At 40.2% G+C, this 20,189-nt stretch overlaps 1 protein-coding gene across 3 annotated transcripts in view; it reads left to right on the forward strand.

Annotated features, from left to right (window-relative positions):
• The window catches only part of LOC136400275 (methylcrotonoyl-CoA carboxylase beta chain, mitochondrial), a 170,278-nt gene that overhangs the window by 46,408 nt on the left and 103,681 nt on the right, over positions 1-20,189 (forward strand). For 2 of the 3 annotated variants that reach the window (XR_010750279.1, XM_066376650.1), the window contains exons 11-12: positions 638-710; positions 16,873-16,953. The exons of the other annotated variant lie outside the window; for it this stretch is intronic. Coding sequence is in view for 1 of the 2 variants with exons in the window: in XM_066376650.1 (XP_066232747.1) it covers positions 638-710; positions 16,873-16,953 (154 nt within the window). In the remaining variant the exon portion in view is untranslated. The remainder of the gene's footprint in view (positions 1-637; positions 711-16,872; positions 16,954-20,189) is intronic. 3 annotated transcript variants of the gene reach the window in all.

The raw sequence follows: 20,189 nt of genomic DNA on the forward strand, positions 1-20,189 counted from the left end.
AAGTGAGCTGTAGTTAGCACTTTAAAGTGTTACCCTTTTTTGAAAAACAGATAAGGAAATTGAGGCCTAGAGGATTTTGGATAACCAGACTGTGACTCCTTTCTCAGTGGTGGGCTGAGACTCAGAGCTTGTTCTTCATCTTAGCCCTATTTTATTAGGTTACTTTACTACTAGGTCTTCACATCTTCATAGCCTTGTCTCATCTTTGCAGAAGCGAGAGCTGAGATCAGAGGGTTGAAGTGTCTTACTCCAGGTACACAAATTATGTGATACTTAAAGTTGGCGCCTAACTAAGTCTTCTGACTCCTAGCTCTATACCTTGCTTTCCGATTGAATCCCTGACCCTGGGCTGGTAGATTTGAACAGCCAGTGAAGCTTTGAGTCTAGCAACCAGCCCATGGAGTCTCTGCTTCTCTGGTATGCAACGTGGTGCTATTGCTTTATGGTGAAGTGTACAATCAGAGTCCAGAGTGACTTCATGCGTATAAATTGAAATTCTAGTGAGAAGATTTTTGTGTGTAGAATGAAATTTTTTGTGACGACTTTATTATAAACTTGTTTTCCTTATAAATAACTTTAATGTAACAGTTCTTTTGTAATACATTTTCTCAGAGACACTGTTATTTTTTCCTCTTAGGTCATTGCTAGAATCGTGGATGGGAGCAGATTCAATGAGTTCAAAGCCTTATATGGAGACACATTAGTTACAGGTATACAGATGAAGGATTGAATATGAAATTATCTGATGCTTGGAAAATAAGTGATGTCTTACCTCAAGGCTTTGATGCATTTGGCATGAGGTTTGTTATTTAGAGCAGTACAAATGTGTGAGTTTATATTTAAAGGGAGCTGTTTTGTAAAGATCATTTGTAGCTGAATGGCTTCATGGACCCAGAGTTTAAAATGATGATATCTAGATGCTGAGGTATAGGTCCTTACAGAGGCAGATTAAGGTCAGTTGAGGCCCTGGTCCCTTAAAAAAAGGAAAGAGACAGTGAAAATGAAAATACATGTTAACCATATATATATATATATATATATATATATATATATATATATATATATATATTTTTTTTTTTTTTTTTTTTTTTTTTTTTTTTAACAGAGAGAGAGTCAGAGAGAGGGATAGACAGACAGGAACGGAGAGATGAGAAGCATCAATCATTAGTTTTTAATTGCGTGTTGCAACACTTTAATTGTTCATTGATTGCTTTCTCATATGTGCCTTGACTGTGGGCCTTCAGCAGACCAAGTAACCCCTTGCTCAAGCCAGCGACCTTGGGTCCAAGCTGGTGAGCCTTGCTCAAACCAGATGAGCCCGCGCTCAAGCTGGCGACCTCAGGGTCTCGAACCTGGGTCCTCAGCATCCCAGCCCGACGCTCTATCCACTGCGCCACCGCCCAGTCAGGCTTAACCATATTTTTAAATAAATAAAAAATATTATATACTATTAGTGTTAAAATTTCACATATGAAAGCAAACTGGGTGTCATTAGAAAAATGTGTAAAGTTGGAGTTTTGCGAGGCCCTTCAGAAGTTTGAGCCCATGGTGTGTGCCTGGTGCACCCACCATTAAATCCACCTCTGGTGACTTAGCAGCATTAGCTGTATGAAAAGTTTCTTATCATAGTAAAATTAGCAGAAATATTTGTAGTTCTTTTTGTTTCCCTGGATGACTATAATTATTTTGAAAATTTCAGCACTTTTTTTTATTATTTAATCTCTTAAATAAACAGATAAATTTTGTATGTTTAACCTTCCCAGGATGTTGTAGACTGAATTAAACCTTCTTACGGCCTCTGTGTAGGTCTTATATGTTGAGTTTTGCAAAACTAGATTGAGAATGCAGTACAATACCACATCTGAAAGAACAAAAGAGGGATATTTATGAAAGTTAATTCATTCATCTCAAGTGTTAATATTATAGGCCTTTTAAAGAAAAGTATTTGAAATATAGATGCTAGACTCATCATAATCTATCTTGAACAAATGACAAAACAAATGTGGGCATTTATTTGGTCTTATACAAGCTTACAAATGTAGTAGTTAGTCTGAAGACAACATTTCAGAGTAGAAAAAAAACTGGCAGCAAAAATCCAAATTGCAAATATACATTGGGGCTTAAGATCCTCCTGGTTTGATTTATGAATAAGAGAAAGACTCACACTGGGAGTGGAATTTATGTGTTTTTTTGTTTTTGTTTTTGTTTTTCATTTTTCTGAAGCTGGAAACAGGGAGAGACAGTCAGACAGACTCCCGCATGCGCCCGACCGGGATCCAACTGGCACGCCCACTAGGGGCGACGCTCTGCCCACCAGGGGGCGATGCTCTGCCCATCCTGGTGGTCGCCATGTTGCGACCAGAGCCACTCTAGCGCCTGAGGCAGAGGCCACAGAGCCATCCCCAGCACCTGGGCCATCTTTGCTCCATTGGAGCCTTGGCTGCGGGAGGGGAAGAGAGAGACAGAGAGGAAAGCGCAGCGGAGGGGTGGAGAAGCAAATGGGCGCTTCTCCTGTGTGCCCTGGCCGGGAATCGAACCCGGGTCCTCCGCACGCTAGGCCGACGCTCTATTGCTGAGCCAACCGGCCAGGGCCGGAATTTATGTTTTTATATTTACACTGGGGAACAACTTTTCTTTCTCATGTTCTGTTGCATGAGGTTTTAGAACTGTTTCTATATATTTCTGCATCGCTGATTCCAAATCTGAAATTAGTTTTTTGATGCATGCTCTAGTTTTTATGCAATTTTAATTTCTTTTTGTTACAGTTAATAGCATGCATTGGTTTTTAAATTGGAGTTAAAGGGCAGTGACTCTTGGATTGAACATAACCACAAGGCAATTAATGTTTTACAGACATCACTTTTACATAATTGTAATTGTTTTTAAATGTAAAAAATTATTATCTAATAAAAACACCCTCTTACTTTGTTTTAAGATTGAATCATGGCTTCTTCGAGTAGGCATAAATGTAATCATAGTCCTGACACCTTCTGTTAAATATGTAGCTGTTGCACACTTCGATGTCAAAGGTGCAATATTTCATCATTTGTGACACGTGCATATATTGCCTATCTTCAAGTTCCCCTTGGTGATCAAGACAAGAATTGGGCTCCTCATATTGTGTGTCATAATTGTGAGGAAATGCTTCGTGACTGGACAAAAGGAAAACGCAAAGGAATATCTTTTGGTATTCCATGATTTGACGTGAACCTAATGACCACAGCAGTGACTCTTATTTGTCTGATCCATACAAAGGGCATTGGCAAGAAAAAATGGCATATGATCGCATATCCTAATATTCCTTAGGCAATACGACCTATCCCACACTTTGAGACACTCCCAGTTCCAGTTTTCAATGGTTTTATTTCTTGTAAGGATGAAGAAAGTGAATATGGTGATCAAGTGTATTTTGATAAGATGCATGAGGAAATGGTTGTAGAATCTGAAGGGTCTTCTTCTGATGCCAAGCAGTCATTAACCCCTCATGCCAAGCAATCATTAACCCCTCAGCAATTTAGCCAACCTGAATTGAATGACTTAGTAAGAGATTTGGGCCTATCAAAGAAAGCAGCTGAGTTATTAGCCTCCAGGCTTCAAGAAAAGAATGTACTTCACTGGTCAGCTAAAGTATCCCATTTCAGGAAGCATGAACATATTTTTGTGGGCTTTTTTTCCGAAGACAAACACTTTGTTTATTGTCATGATCTCGGTAGTCTTCTCAGCCAGCTAGGTGTTACCACTTACAGTCCAACAGAATGGCGGCTATTTCCTGACATCTCTAAACGAAGTCTGAGATGTGTTCTCCTACACAATGGTAATGTTTATGCAGCGGTTCCAATTGGTTATTCAACTCATCTGCGAGAAGATTATAATGACATAAAAATTGTCCTTGACTTTCTGAAGTATGAGGAGCATAACTGGATCATTTGTGTGGATCTTAAAATGGTAAATTTCCTGCTAGGAAAACAGAGGTTTCACGAAGAATCCTTGCTTTCTGTGTTTGTGGAACAGCCAAGCTCGGGAGAAACACTGGACACAGAAGGAGTGGCCGAAACGTGAAGCTCTGGAAGTAAGGATGCAAATGAATGAACCTATAGTTAATTGAGGGAGGATCATTTTTTCCCCACTTCACATCAAACTTGGCTTAATGAAGCAGTTTGTTCAGGCTTTGAATAGAGAAAGTGAATGCTTTTAACATATTATTTTTGCTTTTCCTGCTGTGTCCTTTTTTTTTTTTTGTATTTTTCTGAAGTTGGAAATGGGGAGGCAATCAGACAGACTCCCGCATGTGCCCGACCGGGATCCACCGGGCATGCCCACCAGGGGGCAATGCTCCGCCCATCTGGGGCGTTGCTCTGTTGCCACTAGAGCCATTCTAGCGCCTGAGGCAGAGGCTACAGAGCCATCCTCAGCGCCCGGGCCAACTTTGCTCCAGTGGAACTTCTGCTATGGGAGGGGAAGAGAGAGACAGAGAGGAAGGAGAGGGGGAGGGGTGGAGAAGCAGATGGGCGCTTCTCCTGTGTGCCCTGGCCGGGAATCGAACCCGGGACTCCTGCATGCCAGGCCGACACTCTACCACTGAGCCAGCTGGCCAGGGCCTCTGCCGTGTCTTTTGAAAAGATAAAAGTAGGTGTATTCGATGGACCTCAAATTCAAACCCTCATAGTTGATGAAGAATTTTCCAGGAAGATGAATAAGAAGGAGAAAGCATCATGGCAGTCTTTTGTGGCAGTTACAAAGAACTTCCTTGGCAACAAAACAGAAAACTATGAACTTCTGGTTCAAAGGATGCTGTTGGCTTTCTGCAACATTGGATGTAACATGAGTGTTAAGATTCACTTCCTGAACAGTCACCTTGATAAGTTTCCCGAAAATCTTGGAGCTGTTAGTGATAAGCAGACTACTGCTGGAGTATCAATCAAGATTGTCCTCAACAAGTACACAAATGCAAGAGCTACAAATGCAAATTTTTGCCTGAATAGAATTTAAATAAGTTCTGCGCAAATTTTATGATTAAAATAAGTGTTTTAATATGTTCTATTTCAAAATTGTAGACAAGTTCTGATGCAATCATATCTTTTAGTGTAGTAGCGTATTTACTGCATTATATAAGTTATATTTTCACAAAGATGATGCCCAAGAAGACATTCTACTTCATTATGTTAAACTAAATGTTGAAAATTTTACAATAAGATGAAAACCTAAAATCTTGAATTGCAAAAAAACCTGTGGCTTACAGAGAAAAACTAATGTCAGATTTGAGATCAGCACACTTGATTTAGGTAAGAACAAGTGTTTTTGTGGATGCAACAAAAATTTTGTTCCCCAGTGTTAAGAACTTTTGTTTGATACATGGACAAGATTTGTCACTTACTAGGTCAGGATATAACCCTCATTGTGCAGCAGTTTAAAGCAAGTCAAAGCTGTTTCTGCTTTTTTCTCAAAGGTGGATGGGCTGTCCTCATCGTTTTTTTGTTTTGTTTTGTTTTTCTAGAGAAAGAGAGAGAGAGATAGGAAGGGAGAGAGATGAGAAGCATCAACTCATAATTGCAACACTTTAGTTCATTGGTTGCTTCTCATAAGTGCCTTGATGCCGGCTGCAGGGGTTCCTCAAGCCAATCCAGTGACCCCTTGCTCAAGCCAGTGACCTCGGGATTATGTTGGTGATCCTGCTCTCAAACCAGTCACGCTGAGTTCCAGCTGGTGAGCCTGGGCTCAAGCCAGATGAGCCCATGCTGAATTTGACAACTTCGGGGTTTCAAACCTTGCTCCCTGCAACACTGGGGATATATCCTGTTTCCTCCATCTGTTCTTGACTCTACTAGAATTCAGATAAGGTTCAGGAAAGAGACGGGAGTGAGAGGAGAGAGGAATAGAGGGTATGGGTGAGCATGAGAGGGTGAGAGGGAGAACAGGAGGAAGCTTGACACGGTGGGGGTCATATGGAAGAAGGGAATGTGGAAGAAGAACAATTTTTCTGAAGATCAGGTGTCCCTGGCAGCTCTTAAGGGTTTCCTCCTACCTCTGCACTGGCCATTTGTCTGCCCTAGTAGTTTCTTGGGTATTTTACTTTCCTGTTTGGCCCCTAGGAAGCTGGTGAAGACACTCCCTTCGTGGGTGTCTCTGTTATAGTGGGGCATGTGACCTGCAGCAGGTCGTGTTGCCTGGATCCCAGACAGGGCTCAAGAGGGATTAAAATAGCAAAGAGAGCAGGATACCGTGAGGGGCAGCACCTTACTGCTGAGAGAGGGGAGAGAGTCCTAACTCTTTTTGTGGGCAGGACTCAGTGGATTGCTACGTCTCCCAAAGTTCACCCCTGTCTGGGTTGACTCTGTAAGTGGCAGTGTGAGGGTGTGCAGTAAAGCTTTAGGTGGGATTTTAGGCCTGAAACACCAAGGGAAATCTAGGTGACCATCTAGTTGGTGTTTCATTTTCTCACATTAAATAAACATAATTTAAAATGATAAATCAAGCCTGACCAGGTGGTGGCGCAGTGGATAGAGCGTCGGACTGGGATGCGGAAGGACCCAGGTTCGAGACCCCGAGGTTGCCAGCTTGAGCGTGGGCTCATCTGGCTTGAGCAAAGAGCTCACCAGCTTAGACCCAAGGTCGCTGGCTCCAGCAAGGGGTTACTCAGTCTGCTGAAGGCCCGCAGTCAAGGCACATGTGAGAAAGCAATCAATGAACAACTAAGAAGTCGCAATGAGAAACTGATGATTGATGCTTCTCATCTCTCTCCGTTCCTGTCTGTCTGTCCCTGTCTATCTCTGCCTTTGTAAAAAAAAAAAAAAAAAAAAAAAAAAGATAAATCAAGACAAGGTCAGGGTAAAGAACAAAAATAAATTTTTAAAAATTAAGTGTTCTGCTATCAGTAGGTTGACATTCTCTCTTATTAATTTTTTGACCACCTGCTGTATGTCAGGCATTACCCATGAGTGCCTGAGTAGCAGCCTGTCCAGCTTAAGCTTGAAGACAGAGCAGTTCTAGGAGCTTTGGTAGTGCGTTGTCTTTGACCCACTTCAACCAGCACCGCTGTTGACTTTTAGGTTCTAGGTATTTGACATCTATAAATAGTCACAAGTAAACTTGTTGAGAATAACTCTTGGGAAGGATTCTCCAGTCAAGTTCTTCAGGTTCACAAAATACTTAACCTCCTGAAATCATCCAAAGAGTCTACCTCAGAAAATGTTTTCCCTCATCTTTTTCTTCTTCTTTCTTTCTTGTGTGTATGTGTGGAGAATGGGTGTTTAGAGTGCTAGTGGAAGTGGTGGTGAGGTACAAACAAAACTTTGGAAAGGAGAAAGAAAAGGATGCAAACAAAATGAAAGTGGAATAATTCATTCTTCTAGGTTTAACTGTATTTATTACTTTAAACTTGGTTACCACCAGGCTTGACAGTATTCCTTTTTGTTTGTTTGTTGCTTTTTGTAAAGATTCTATTTATTGATTTTACATAGAGAAGAGAAAGGGGTGGGGCAGGAATGAGAAGTATCAACTCACAGTTTCTTCACTTTAGTTGTTAATTGATTATTTGTCATATGTGCCTTGACTGGGCAAACCCAGGTCTTCGAATTAGTGACCTAAGCATTCTAGGTTGATGCTCTATCCACTGTGCCACAACTGGCCAGGCCAGTTCTGATTTTTTTTTTTAATTGCCTTTGCTGAATATATCCTTTATCTCAAGGGCCTATTATTACATTTTCAGGCAAGCTAGTTACCTGAAAGTTGTCAACAGCTTTGAAAGTTGACTTTTAGAGGACTTGGCCTTTATTTATTTACAGTGGAACCTGGTCTGGCGCGGGGGTTACGTTCCAGAACCCCCCCACAATAGGCGAAAATCTGTGAAGTAATGACCTTATATTTATTTTATTGTTTATATATATTTTAAGGCTTTATAAACCCTCCCCCACTCTTATAAACCTTCCCCACATTGTTATTAGCCTTCTCCACACTTATTTTGCTTATTTTACTGCTAAAGTAATTAAAATAATAGATATATAAAAATACTTATGTACTGCAGAATGCTACAATGTAGCAAAAAGTTCACAATACAAAATTAGATATATATAATTTTAAAATCCATGATACAGTGAGACTGTAGAAAGTGAACTGCGATATGGCGAGGAATGACTGCATTTTAATTTTCAAATTTTATTTAGAAAATTAACTTTAACAGGGTGGCATTGATCATTGAGAGTACATAGGTTTCAGGTAAACATTTCTATAGCATTTGAACTGTTAGTTGTGTTGTATACCCAATCACCCAAAGTCATATTATTTTCTGTCACCTTATATTTGTCCCTCTTTACACCCTTGCCCCTACCCCCCATAACCACTTCACTTTTATCTATGTCCATGAGTTTCAGTTTTATATCCCACCTGTGTGTGAAATCATACAATTCTTAGCTTTTTCTGATTTACTTATTTCACTCAGTTCTCAAGGTCTATCCATGTTGTAAATATCATCATGTCATCATTTTTTATGGCTGAATAGTATCTTAATTTTTTGAGGAACCACCATACTTTCTTCCATAATGGTTGTACTACTTTACATTCCCACCAGCAGTGAATGAGGGTTTCTTTTTCTCCACAGCCTTTCCAACACTTGTTATTATCTGTCTTGTTGATAATAGCTAATCTAACAGGTGTGAGGTGGTATCTCATTGTAGTTTTGATTTGCATTTCTCTAATAGCTAGTGAAGATGAACATCTTTTCATATATCTGTTGATCATTTGTGTGTCCTCTTGGGAGAAGTGTCTCTTTAGGTCCTGTCCCCATTTTTTAATTGGACTGTTGGCTTTTTTGTTGCTGAGCTTTGTGAGTTCTTTATGTGTTTTAAATATTAACCTCTTATTGGAGCTGTTGTTTGCAAATATTATCTCCCATTTAGTTGGCTGCCTATTTGTTTTGTTGTCAGTTTCTTTTGCTGTGCAGAAGCTTTTTAGTTTGATGTAGTCCCATTCATTTATTTTTGCCTTGACTTCCCTTGCCTCTGAGGTCAAATTCATAAATTATTCTCTACAGCCAACGTATCTATGTTTTCTTCTATGTAATATTTTGTTTTGAATCTTATATTTAGGTCTTTGATCCATTTTGAATTATTTTTGTGTGGGGGAAAAACTGTAGTCAAGATTCATTTTGCATGTGGCTTTCCAATTTTCCCAGCACTATTAATTGAAGAAGTTTTCTTTTCTCCATTGTGTGTTTTGGCTCTTTGTCAAAGATGATTTACCCATATATATGTGGTTTTATTTCTGGGCACCTTAGTTATGTTCCATTGGTCTGTATGTTTGCTTTTATGCCAATAGTATGCTGTTTTGATTATCATGGCTTTATAGTATAATTTGAAGTCAGGTAGTCTGATACCTCTGGCTTCATTCATTTTCCCCAGGATTGCTTTGGCTATTTGGGTTTCTTTTATGTTTTCATACAAACCTGGTGATTTTTTGTACTGTTTCTTTAAAAAATGACATTGGGCCCTGGCCGGTTGGCTCAGCGGTAGAGCGTCGGCCTGGCGTGCAGGGGACCCGGGTTCGATTCCCGGCCAGGGCACATAGGAGAAGCGCCCATTTGCTTCTCCACCCCCCCTTCCTCTCTGTCTCTCTCTTCCCCTCCCGCAGCTGAGGCTCCATTGGAGCAAAGATGGCCTGGGCGCTGGGGATGGCTCCTTGGCTTCTGCCCCAGGCGCTAGAGTGGCTCTGGTCGCGGCAGAGCGACGCCCCCTGGTGGGCAGAGCATCGCCCCTGGTGGGCGTGCCGGGTGGATCCCGGTCGGGCGCATGCGGGAGTCTGACTGTCTCTCCCCGTTTCCAGCTTCAGAAAAGTACAAAAAAAAAAACCAAACAAATGACATTGAGATTTTGATGGGGGTTACATTAAATTTATATATTGCTTTGGGTAGTATGATCATTTTAATAACTGTTGATTTTTCCAATCCATGTACTTGGAATGGAATATTTTTCCATTTAATTCTGTCGTTTTCAATTTCTTTCAGTGTTTTGTAGTTTTCAGTGTATAGACCCTTCATATTCTTTGATAAGTTTATTCCTAGGTATTTTATTTTATTTTTTTTGCAATTGTAAAAGGAATTGTTATTTTTGAGTTCATTTTCTAAAGTTTCATCATTGGCATATATGAAAGCAATAGACTTCTACATATTGCTTTTGTATCCTGACTTTACTGTATTGGTTTATTGTTTCTAATACTTTTTTGGTGGAGTCTTTGGGGTTTTCTATATAAAGGATCATGTCATCTGCAAAGAGTGATACCTTTACTTCTTCTTTCCCAATATGGATGCCTTTTATTTCTTTCTCTTGCCTGATCTCGCTGGCTAAAACTTCCAGAACTATGTTGAATAAGAGTGGAGAGAGTGGGCAGCCTTGTCTTGTTCCTGATTTTAGAGGAAAAGCCTTCATTTTTTCCACCATTTAGTATGATATTAGCTGACGGTTTGTCATATAGGGCCTTTATTCTGTTGAGGTACTTTCCTTCTATTCCAATTTTACTAAGTGTTTTTAAATCTTTTTTTTTTTTTTTTTTACAGAGATAGAGCGAGAGTTGGAGAGAGGGATAGATAGGGACAGACAGGAATGCAGAGAGATGAGAAGATCGATCATCAGTTTTTCATTGTGGCAATTTAGTTGTTCATTGACTGCTTTCTCATATGTGCTTTGACTGTGGGCCTTTAGCAGACCGAGTAACCCCTTGCTCAAGCCAGCAACCTTGGGTCCAAGCTGGTGAGCTTTGCTCAAACCAGATAAGCTCGTGCTCAAGCTGACGACCTTGGGGTCTCGAACCTGGATCCTCCGCATCCCAGTCCCATGCTCTATCCACTGCACCACCACCTGGTCAGGCTTTACTGAGTGTTTTAAACATAAGGTGATGTTATATCTTATGAATGACTTTTCTCCATCTATTGATAGGACCATATGATTCTTGTTCTTTGTTTTGTTGATGTAGTTATTATGTTAATAGATTTCCATATGTTGAACCATCCTTGTGCTCCTGGAATGAATCTCACTTGATCGTGATGTATTATTTTTTAATGTGTTGTTGTATTTAATTTGCTAGTATTTTGTTTAGCATTTTTGTATCTGTATTCATTAGAGATATTGGTCTGTAGTTTTCTTTTTTTGTGTTCTTACTGGGTTTTAGTATGCAGGTTATGTTGGATCATAAAATGTGTTAGGGAGTGTTGATTCTTCTTTTATACTTTGGAAGACGTTAGAAGGATAGGTACCAAACTTGGAATGTTTGGTAGAATTCCCTAGTGTAGCCATCTGGTCCTAGACTTTTGTTTTTTTAAGGAGGTTTTTTTTTGTTGTTTTTTAAAAATATTTTTAACTTTATTCAGTTCTTTTAGAGAGAGAGAGAGAGACAGAGAGAGAAGGGAGAGGAGCAGAAAGCATCAACTCTCATACGTGCCATGACCAGGCAAGCCCAGGGTTTTGAACTGGCGACCTCAGCGTTCCCAGGTCAACACTTTATCCACTATGCCACCACAGGTCAGGCTAAGGAGGTTTTTTATAGTTATTTCTATTTCCTCCCTGCTTGTTGGTCTATTTTGGTTTTCCTCTTCTTTGTGACTCAGTCTAGGAAGATTGTATAGTTCTAGGAATTTATCCATTTCCACTAGGTTGTTGAATTTGGTGGCATATGATCTTTCATGATATTCTGCTATGATCCTTTGTATATCTATGATGTCTGTGGTAATTTCTTCTCTTTCATTTTAGATTTTGTATATATGAATCCTTCCTCATTTTTCCTTAGTAAGTCTAGCGAGTGGTTTGATTTTATTGCTCTTTTCAAAGAACTAGCTGTTTGCTCTATTAATCTTTTCTATAGTTCTTTTTGTTCTCTTTTATTTAGTACTGCTCTAATTTTTACTATTTCCTTTCTTCTGACTTTGGGTTGCTTTTGTTCTTCTTTTTCTAGTTCCTTAAGATGTGATGTTAGCCCTGGCCGGTTGGCTCAGTGGTAGAGCATCGGCCTGGCGTGCAGAAGTCCCGGGTTCAATTCCCGGCCAGGGCACACAGGTGAAGCGCCCATCTGCTTCTCCACCCCTCCCCCTCTCCTTCCTCTCTGTCTCTTTCTTCCCCTCCTGCAGCGAGGCTCCATTGGAGCAAAGATGGCCCGGGCGCTGGGGCTGGCTCCTTGGCCTCTGCCCCAGGTGCTAGGGTGGATCTGGTCGCAACAGAGCGACGCCCCGGAGGGGCAGAGCGCCACCCCCTGGTGGGCGTGCCGGGTGTATCCCGGTCGGGCACATGAGGGAGTCTGTCTGACTGTCTCTCCCCGTTTCCAGCTTCAGAAAAATACAAAAAGAAAGAAAAAAAAAGATGTGATGTTAGGTTGTTTAATTGGGCCCTCTCTTGTTTCTTTCTTTCTTTTTTTTTTAAATTTTTTTTTTTTCTTCATTTTTCTGAAGCTGGAAACAGGGAGAGACAGTCAGACAGACTCCCGCATGCGCCCGACCGGGATCCACCCGGCACGCCCACCATGGGGCAACGCTCTGCCCACCAGGGGGCGATGCTCTGCCCATCCTGGTGGTTGCCATATTGCGACCAGAGCCACTCTAGCGCCTGAGGCAGAGGCCACAGAGTCATCCCCATCGCCTGGGCCATCTTTGCTCCAATGGAGCCTTGGCTGCGGGAGGGGAAGAGAGAGACAGAGAGGAAAGCGTGGCGGAGGGGTGGAGAAGCAAATGGGCGCTTCTCCTGTGTGCCCTGGCCGGGAATCGAACCCGGGTCCTCCGCAGGCTAGGCCGACACTACTGCTGAGCCAACTGGCCAGGGCCCTCTCTTGTTTCTTGATATAAGCCTGTAACTTTCTTCTTATTACTGCTTTCACTGCATCCCCAAAATTTTGATATGTTGTGTTGTCATTTTCATTTGTTTGTGTGTATGTGTGTGTGTATATCTTTTGATTTCTGCTTTTATTTCTTCTTTGACTAGTCATTTTTTAGAAATACGTTGTTTAATTTCCACATTTTTGTGGGTTTCTTGACTTCCTTTTTGCTGTTGAATTCTAATTTTGAAGCCTTATGGTCAGAAACAATGCTTTGTATAATTTCAGTTCTCCTTAGTTTGTTGATGTTATTTTTGTAGCCCAGCATATGGTCTATCCTTGAGAATGTTCCATGTACACTAGAGAAAAATGTACAGTCTGATATTTTGGGATGAAATGTCCTGTAAATGTCTATTATGTTCATTTGGTCCAGTGTGTTTTTTAAGGCCAATATTTCTTTATTGATTTTCTGTTTGGATGATCTATCTAAAGCTGTCAATGGTGTGTTGAGATCTCCAAGTATGATTGTGTTTTTTTCTGCTTCTATTTTTAAATCAGTTAGTAAATGTCTTATATATTTTGGTGCTCCGTGGTTTGGTGCATATATATGAAAAAGTGTTTTGTGTTCTTGATACAATGTGTCCTGTTTATCATTATGAAATGACCATCTTTGTCTCTGGTTACCTTTGTTGTCTTGGAGTCAACATTTTCAGATATGAGTATGACTATACCTGCTTTTCTTTTTGCATTATTTTCTTGGAGAATTTTGTTTTCAACCTTTCACTTTGAGTCTACTTTTGTCCTTGCAGCTTAAATGTGTCTCTCGAAGGCTTGGGAAATGGTTGGGTTTTGCTTTTTGATCCAATCTACTAATTTGTGCCTCTTTATTGGTGAGTTTAGTCCATTTACATTTAGGGTAATTATTGACACTTGAGGATTTCTTATAGCCATTTTATATTTTGTTTTCTGGTAGTTCTCTGTCTTGTTTGTTTCTTCTCTTTTGTGTTTCTGTCAGTTTTTTTTGTTAGGTGGCATTCCATACTTCTTTCCCCTGTTTGTTCTTTTTTTAAGCAGTATATTTCAGTAGTGGCTTTTTTTTTTTTTTTTTTTCTTTCTTTCTGAAGCTGGAAACGGGGAGAGACAGTCAGACAGACTCCCGCATGCACCCGACCGGGATCCACCCGGCACGCCCACCAGGGGCAACGCTCTGCCCACCAGGGGGCAATGCTCTGCCCCTCCGGGGCGTCGCTCTGCCGTGACCAGAGCCACTCTAGCGCCTGGGGCAGAGGCCAAGGAGCCATCCCCAGCGCCTGGGGCCATCTTTGCTCCAATGGAGCCTTGGCTGCGGGAGGGGAAGAGAGAGACAGAGAGGATGGAGGGGGGGTGGAGAAGCAAATGGGTGCTTCTCCTATGTGCCCTGGCCAGGAATCAAACCTGGGTCCCCCACACGCCAGGCCGACGCTCTACCGCTGAGCCAACCGGCCAGGGCCAGTAGTGGCTTTTTTGTGTGTGGTTACCATTAGGTTATTAAGAGAAAAATGTTCATATATACAGGAATCCTTTTTCTTAGTGCTTCTACACTCCATCCTCCTTTGCTACTACAAATCTTTTATCCTCTCTCATTTTGTGTTATTGTTGTCACAGATTATCCTTGTTTTTATTGTGACCTTGTAGGAGATTTTACTTGTAGTTTTGATTTGTTTTGTTCTTTGTATCTGGTCGAATAACCCCCTTGAGTATTTCCTGCCATGGGGGTTTTCTGGTCATAAATTCCCTCAGCTTCTGTATGTCTGTAAAAGTTTTTATTTCTTCTTCATATTTGAAGAATAACTTTGATGGATATATTATTCTTGGCTGGTAATTTCTCTCTTTCAGTACTTTGAATGTTTGGGTCCACTCTCTTCTGGCTTGTCGAATTTCTTCTGAGAAGTCTGATGATAACCTAATGGGCTTTTCTTTATATGTTATGGTCTTCTTTTCCCTAGCTGCCTTGAGGATTCTTTCTTTGTCATCCATTTTTGACAGTTTAATTACAATGTGCCTTAGAATAGGTCTGTTTGGGTTGAGGCAACTCGACGTTCTGTTTGCCTCTTGGATTCAAGGCTCTCATTCTTTTCATAGGCTTAGGAAGTTCTCATCAATTATTTGTTTTAATAGGCTCCCCATTTCCTTCTCCCTTTCTTCTTTTTCTGATATACCCATTATTCTCATAGTAGTCTTTCTAATGGAGAGAGAGACAATTCTTGTACAGCTCTCTCTTTTTTTTAAATTCATGAGTCTCTCTCTTCTTCTGTCTGTAGCATCTCTAGTTGCCTGTCTTTGATGTCACTGATTCTTTCCTCTATCTAGCTTGTTTTTTTTTAGCTAAACTTGCTGCTTCAGTTTTCAATTCATGTATTGAGGTCATCAGTATTTTAAAAATTTCAATCTCCTTGGTGAGGTATTCATTTTGTTCATTAATTTGTTTTATGAGCTCATTAAGTTCACTATTGGTGTTTTCTCGCATCTCATTGAGTATTTAAGAACTTCAATTTTCAATTCTTTATCATTTAACTCCAAGGTTTCTTTGTGATTGAGATATTTTCTGGAGTTTTTTCTGAATTACATCTCTGTCTTTTGTAGCCATGGTGTTTGATTTCTTCTTCCTTGATGGCATTTTACAGTGTTATTGTTAAGAATCCTAACCGAAAGAAACTACTAAAGATATGAAAAATTAAAATTAAAAAATACCAAAAAAAGGAAAAATTAAAAAAAATTATGACAAGGAAAGAAGAAAAAAACAAAAAGCTCAAAAATAAAAATAAAATATATAAAAATTAAGGGGATGAAATTCAAAAGAGAAAAAATAAAAGAATAAGAAAAAAGGGGAAAAGAAAGAAATGAATAAAAAAAGGAATAATAAATTTTGGTTTTGAGAAGTTTCTTCCAGTAGGTGTCACTGTAGTATAACTTTTAGCTCTGTGATGTTCATGAGCTGTTCTCTGCTGTGATTTTGCTGTTGCAATGACATAGGTGCAGCCGCAGTCATGTTGGTGGGAGTGTGTGTTGTAAGGGCTTTACGGGTTTGGGTTTATGGCCTAGGCTTTCTGACTTTAGCAATGGTGATCTTAGGCCTCTGGGCGCTCCTCCCCATGTCTCAACAACCAGGGGATCAGATGGTGAACACCTCTGTTCTTCAGGGCAGAGAGTGGTTCTGGAGAGCTAGCCGTGTGGTTTGTCTATGCCACCCTTTGTACTGTGAGGTGAGGGAGGTGAGATCTAGGAGGCTGGGGTCCATACTTTTGTCGTCTCTGTGTCTGCCAAGTATGGGCTGCAGACAGATCACTGTGACCCTGCATTCTGGCTGCTTTGGTTATCTCCCCCTCATCCCTCTGTCTCACCACTCCTCTCAGCAGAAGACCACCCAGTTATTCTGGGTTTCCCTCTATATACCCCACAGGTATTTTCCAAACAGCCTGAGCTTCCTTCCTACTCATATCCAGCAGAGAAAAAAAAAAACCAGTCCTTCTGGGTTTGTCTCCTCCAGAGCTGACCATGAGTGAGTTTTATTTTCTGCCCGCCTTTTCACCCCATTCCACCTCAAGTCCATTTGGTGCGCAGATCTTTCAGGCGCACCTGCAAGCCCAGCTGGGGTTCCTTTGCTGTGTTATAGTTGTTCAATTTGTTGAAATTTCAAGCGAAGCGATCAGAAGTATCTCTCACGCTGTGATGGCTCTGATGTCATCTGGTATCCAATCCAATTGGACTCGGCCTTTAAAGGTCTTTGATTTATTTTAGAATATCCTTCAGGTCTGGTACATGTGAGCACTCAGATATATGTTACATGAATGAATGGATAACACACTAAGCAATTATGCTAACCATATTAACCAGTCAGAGAAATGGGTCCCATTACATGTGACACACCCATTTCAAGAAAATAAAAAACCCAGAGTTTTGAAATAAATTGTGGCGTGAGCTGTTTTGTACCATAGGCAGAATATCTACATTTTAAACTTTGATTTGAAATTAAAGAATGTTAAATATATCTGCTCATTATGAATTAAAAGCCTTGTGAAATACATAAACATAAATTTCAATTTTTTTCAGGATTTGCAAGAATATTTGGCTACCCAATTGGTATCATTGGAAATAATGGAGTTCTCTTTTCTGAATCTGCAAAAAAGGCAAGTACTAATGAACATTTTTCAAGATTTTCTGTTTTTAAGTTCATGAATTTTCAAAACCAAATAATGCATGAAAATTTATTGCATAAAAGCTTTAAGATATTTAACCAGATGCCTTTGGAAAAAGGAACAATGTGTGTGTGCGCACGATCATGTATGTGTGTGTGTTAGTGTTTGAAACAGTTTTTGTGAAGGTTTACACGAACATAATGAACTATCTTGATCACTAGTAAAAGTTCAGGCCATGGTCTCCCTGTTGGACCATGCTGACAAGATATTGCTTGTTTTTATTTAATGGTATATATATGGAATGTCTCCTAATATATTAAACATTTCTGAACTAATGGCTTTTAATGAATATATACAACATTTATTTCAATAAAGGAACTGTCAGGCTGAGGCCAGCACACACTACCTAGCTATATTTGGTGGCTTGGCACAAATAAACATGGAGGAGTTATGCCTGGCTCAGTCTGACATTTAATTTGTAGAAGTAAGCCCCAAAGGTCTGTGATTTCAGCGTTCTTGTATTTGAGGTTGAGCAAATGCGTTGAGATTTTGTACCTGCCAAGCATTTCCAGCAGAGTTAAAGGGATCTGTGCATAGAGGGCAAAATATAAAGGAAATGATTTATAAGAGTGTCCTTACTCACATAATGTTTAGAGGACAGGGAAAGGAATAATTATATTTTTGTGTCAATTTCCTGAGTGACATCAGAGAAATGGCAATGTGAGAGATACTTCTGGTCTCTCCTCTTAAAATTTCAACGAATTCTGCAACTGTAATGCAGCGTGCACCTTAAAGATCTTCGCACCAAAGGGACTGAGGGTAGGATGGATTGAAAGTGGGTGGAAGATAAAATACTTTTGCAGTGGGCTTTGGAAAGGAGAGAAGCCAAAGGAGCGAATGGACTGAGGGAGGGAGGTTTATTTGGCTTGGGTTTTTTGTTGAGCCAGGAGAGACAGAGAGATTGAGGGGCAGAGGGGAAATAGCTGAATTAAGGTGGGTGCAACCAAGTACATGGCCAGGTGCCCATGATCTACCCACATCACTTTGTTCTGCTTGTCATCTGCCAGTGCTCTACACACGCTTAGCCCACAGAGTTTGGCCTGCAGGCACTAAAGTGCACTTGTCCCACACTGTGCAGTGTTGAAGAAGACCAAAGTGTGGCCCCTCAGCCTCCCAGATCCTGCCTCTTTCCCTGCACAGTACAAAGATTGGCCATGGTTGACCCCCAACAGCTGACTCTGGGTGTATTTTCTCCCTTGAGAGGCATAGGTGCTCTGCATCTGATCCCCTGGCCTGTTGAGATGTGAAGAGGAGTGCTCAGAGACCTGAAACCACCATTGCTAGAGCCATAAGACTGCAAAGCCATAAAGTTGCAAAGCCATAAAACTGAAACTAAAGCTGTCACATCATGCCCCACCCACCAATGATATTGTTGCCTTGCGTACATCATTACGATAGCAATGACTCAACAGAGTTCTGCCCAAGAATTTCACAGAGCCAAAACTTTAATACTACTGGAAAAAGAAAAAAGTAACCTTTCAAAACTGAAAAAAATATTCATTTTCTTGTTTTTTGTCTTTTTAATTTTCTTTCTTTTTTTCTCATTTGAATTTTATTATTCTTAGTTTTTATATTTTTTATTCTTACTTTTAGTGTTTTATTTTTGATACCTTTTCTTTTACTCTTTTTTCTTTTTTCCCTTTTCTTCCTTTACTTTTTTCTCTTTCTCAGATTAACATCATTTTTCTTCAAATTTTTATATATTTTACTCTTTTTTGTGGTGTTTTTTATATTCTTTTTTCCTTTTTTTCTTGGTTCTTGCTCATTGTTTTCTGTAGTTTTTTTTCCTACTTATTTTTAGAATTATTTTTTCATTGCATTTTTTCAGTTTTTATTTTTCAATTTTTAGTTGCCTCTTGTTAGGGTTCTTTTTTTTTTTTGTATTTTTCTGAAGTTGGAAATGGGGAGGCAGTCAGACAGACTCCCGCATGTGCCCGACTGGGATCCACCCAGCATGCCCACCAGGGGGCGATGCTCTGCCCATCCGGGGCATCGCTCTGTTGCAACCAGAGCCATTCTAGCACCTGAGGCAGAGGCCATGGAGACATCCTCAGCGCCCAGGCCAACTTTGCTCCAATGAAGCCTTGGCTGTGGGAGGGGAAGAGAGAGAGGAAGGAGAGGGGGAGGGGTGGAGAAGCAGATGGGCGCTTCTCCTATGTGCCCTGGCCAGGAATCGAACCCAGGACTCCTACACGCCAGGCCAATACTCTACCACTGAGCCAACCGGCCAGGGCTCTTGTTAGGGTTCTTAATACCACTCTCAAATGATATCAAGGAGGAGGAAATCAAATATGGATACAGAAGACAGAGACGTACTTCAGATACATAATAAAAAATCTCCAGAAAAAAAATCTCCATTACATGGAAATCATGGTGTTAAGTGACAGAGAATTCAAATTGAAGTTCTAAAAATACTCAGTGAGATGCGAGAGAACACTGATAGATTATTTAATGAGCTCAAAAAACAAATTAATGAACAAAAAGAGTACTTCACAAAGTAGATTCAAACTATAAAAAAGAAACAAACAGAAATGAACTCAATACATAAACTGAAAAATGAGGTAGTAAGTTTAGCTAATAGAACAGGCCAGATAGAGGAGATAATCAGTGATACTGAAGACTGGTGACTAGAAATATTACAGAGAGAAGAAGAGAGAGACTCAGGAACTTAAAAAAATGAGAGAGCTGTACAAGAATTGTCTCTCTCCATCAGAAAGACTAATATAAGAATAATGGGTATGTCAGAAGAAGAAGAGAAGGAAAAGGAGAGCCTATTCAAACAAATAATTGATGAGAACTACCCAAGCCTATGGAAAGAGTTGGATCCTTGAATTTAATAAGCAAACAGAACATTGAGTTACCTTGACCCAAACAGACCTACTCCAAGGTACATTGTAATGAAATTTTTACAAATCCATGATGAAGAAAGAATTCTCAAGGCAGATAGGGAAAAGAAGAGTATAATATATAAAGTAAGATACTTTGGGTTATCATCTGATTTTTCAGCAGAAGCCTATAAGTGGAAGAGTGGACCCAAACATTCAAAATACTGAAAGGAAGGAATTACTATCCAAGAATACAATATCTATGAAAGCTACCCTTCAAATGTGGAGAAGAAACAAAAATTTTACAGATATACAGAAGCTGAGTGAATTTATCACCAGAAACTCC

Source organism: Saccopteryx leptura, chromosome 1 (assembly GCF_036850995.1).
Source record: "Saccopteryx leptura isolate mSacLep1 chromosome 1, mSacLep1_pri_phased_curated, whole genome shotgun sequence".
NCBI lineage: Eukaryota > Metazoa > Chordata > Mammalia > Chiroptera > Emballonuridae > Saccopteryx > Saccopteryx leptura.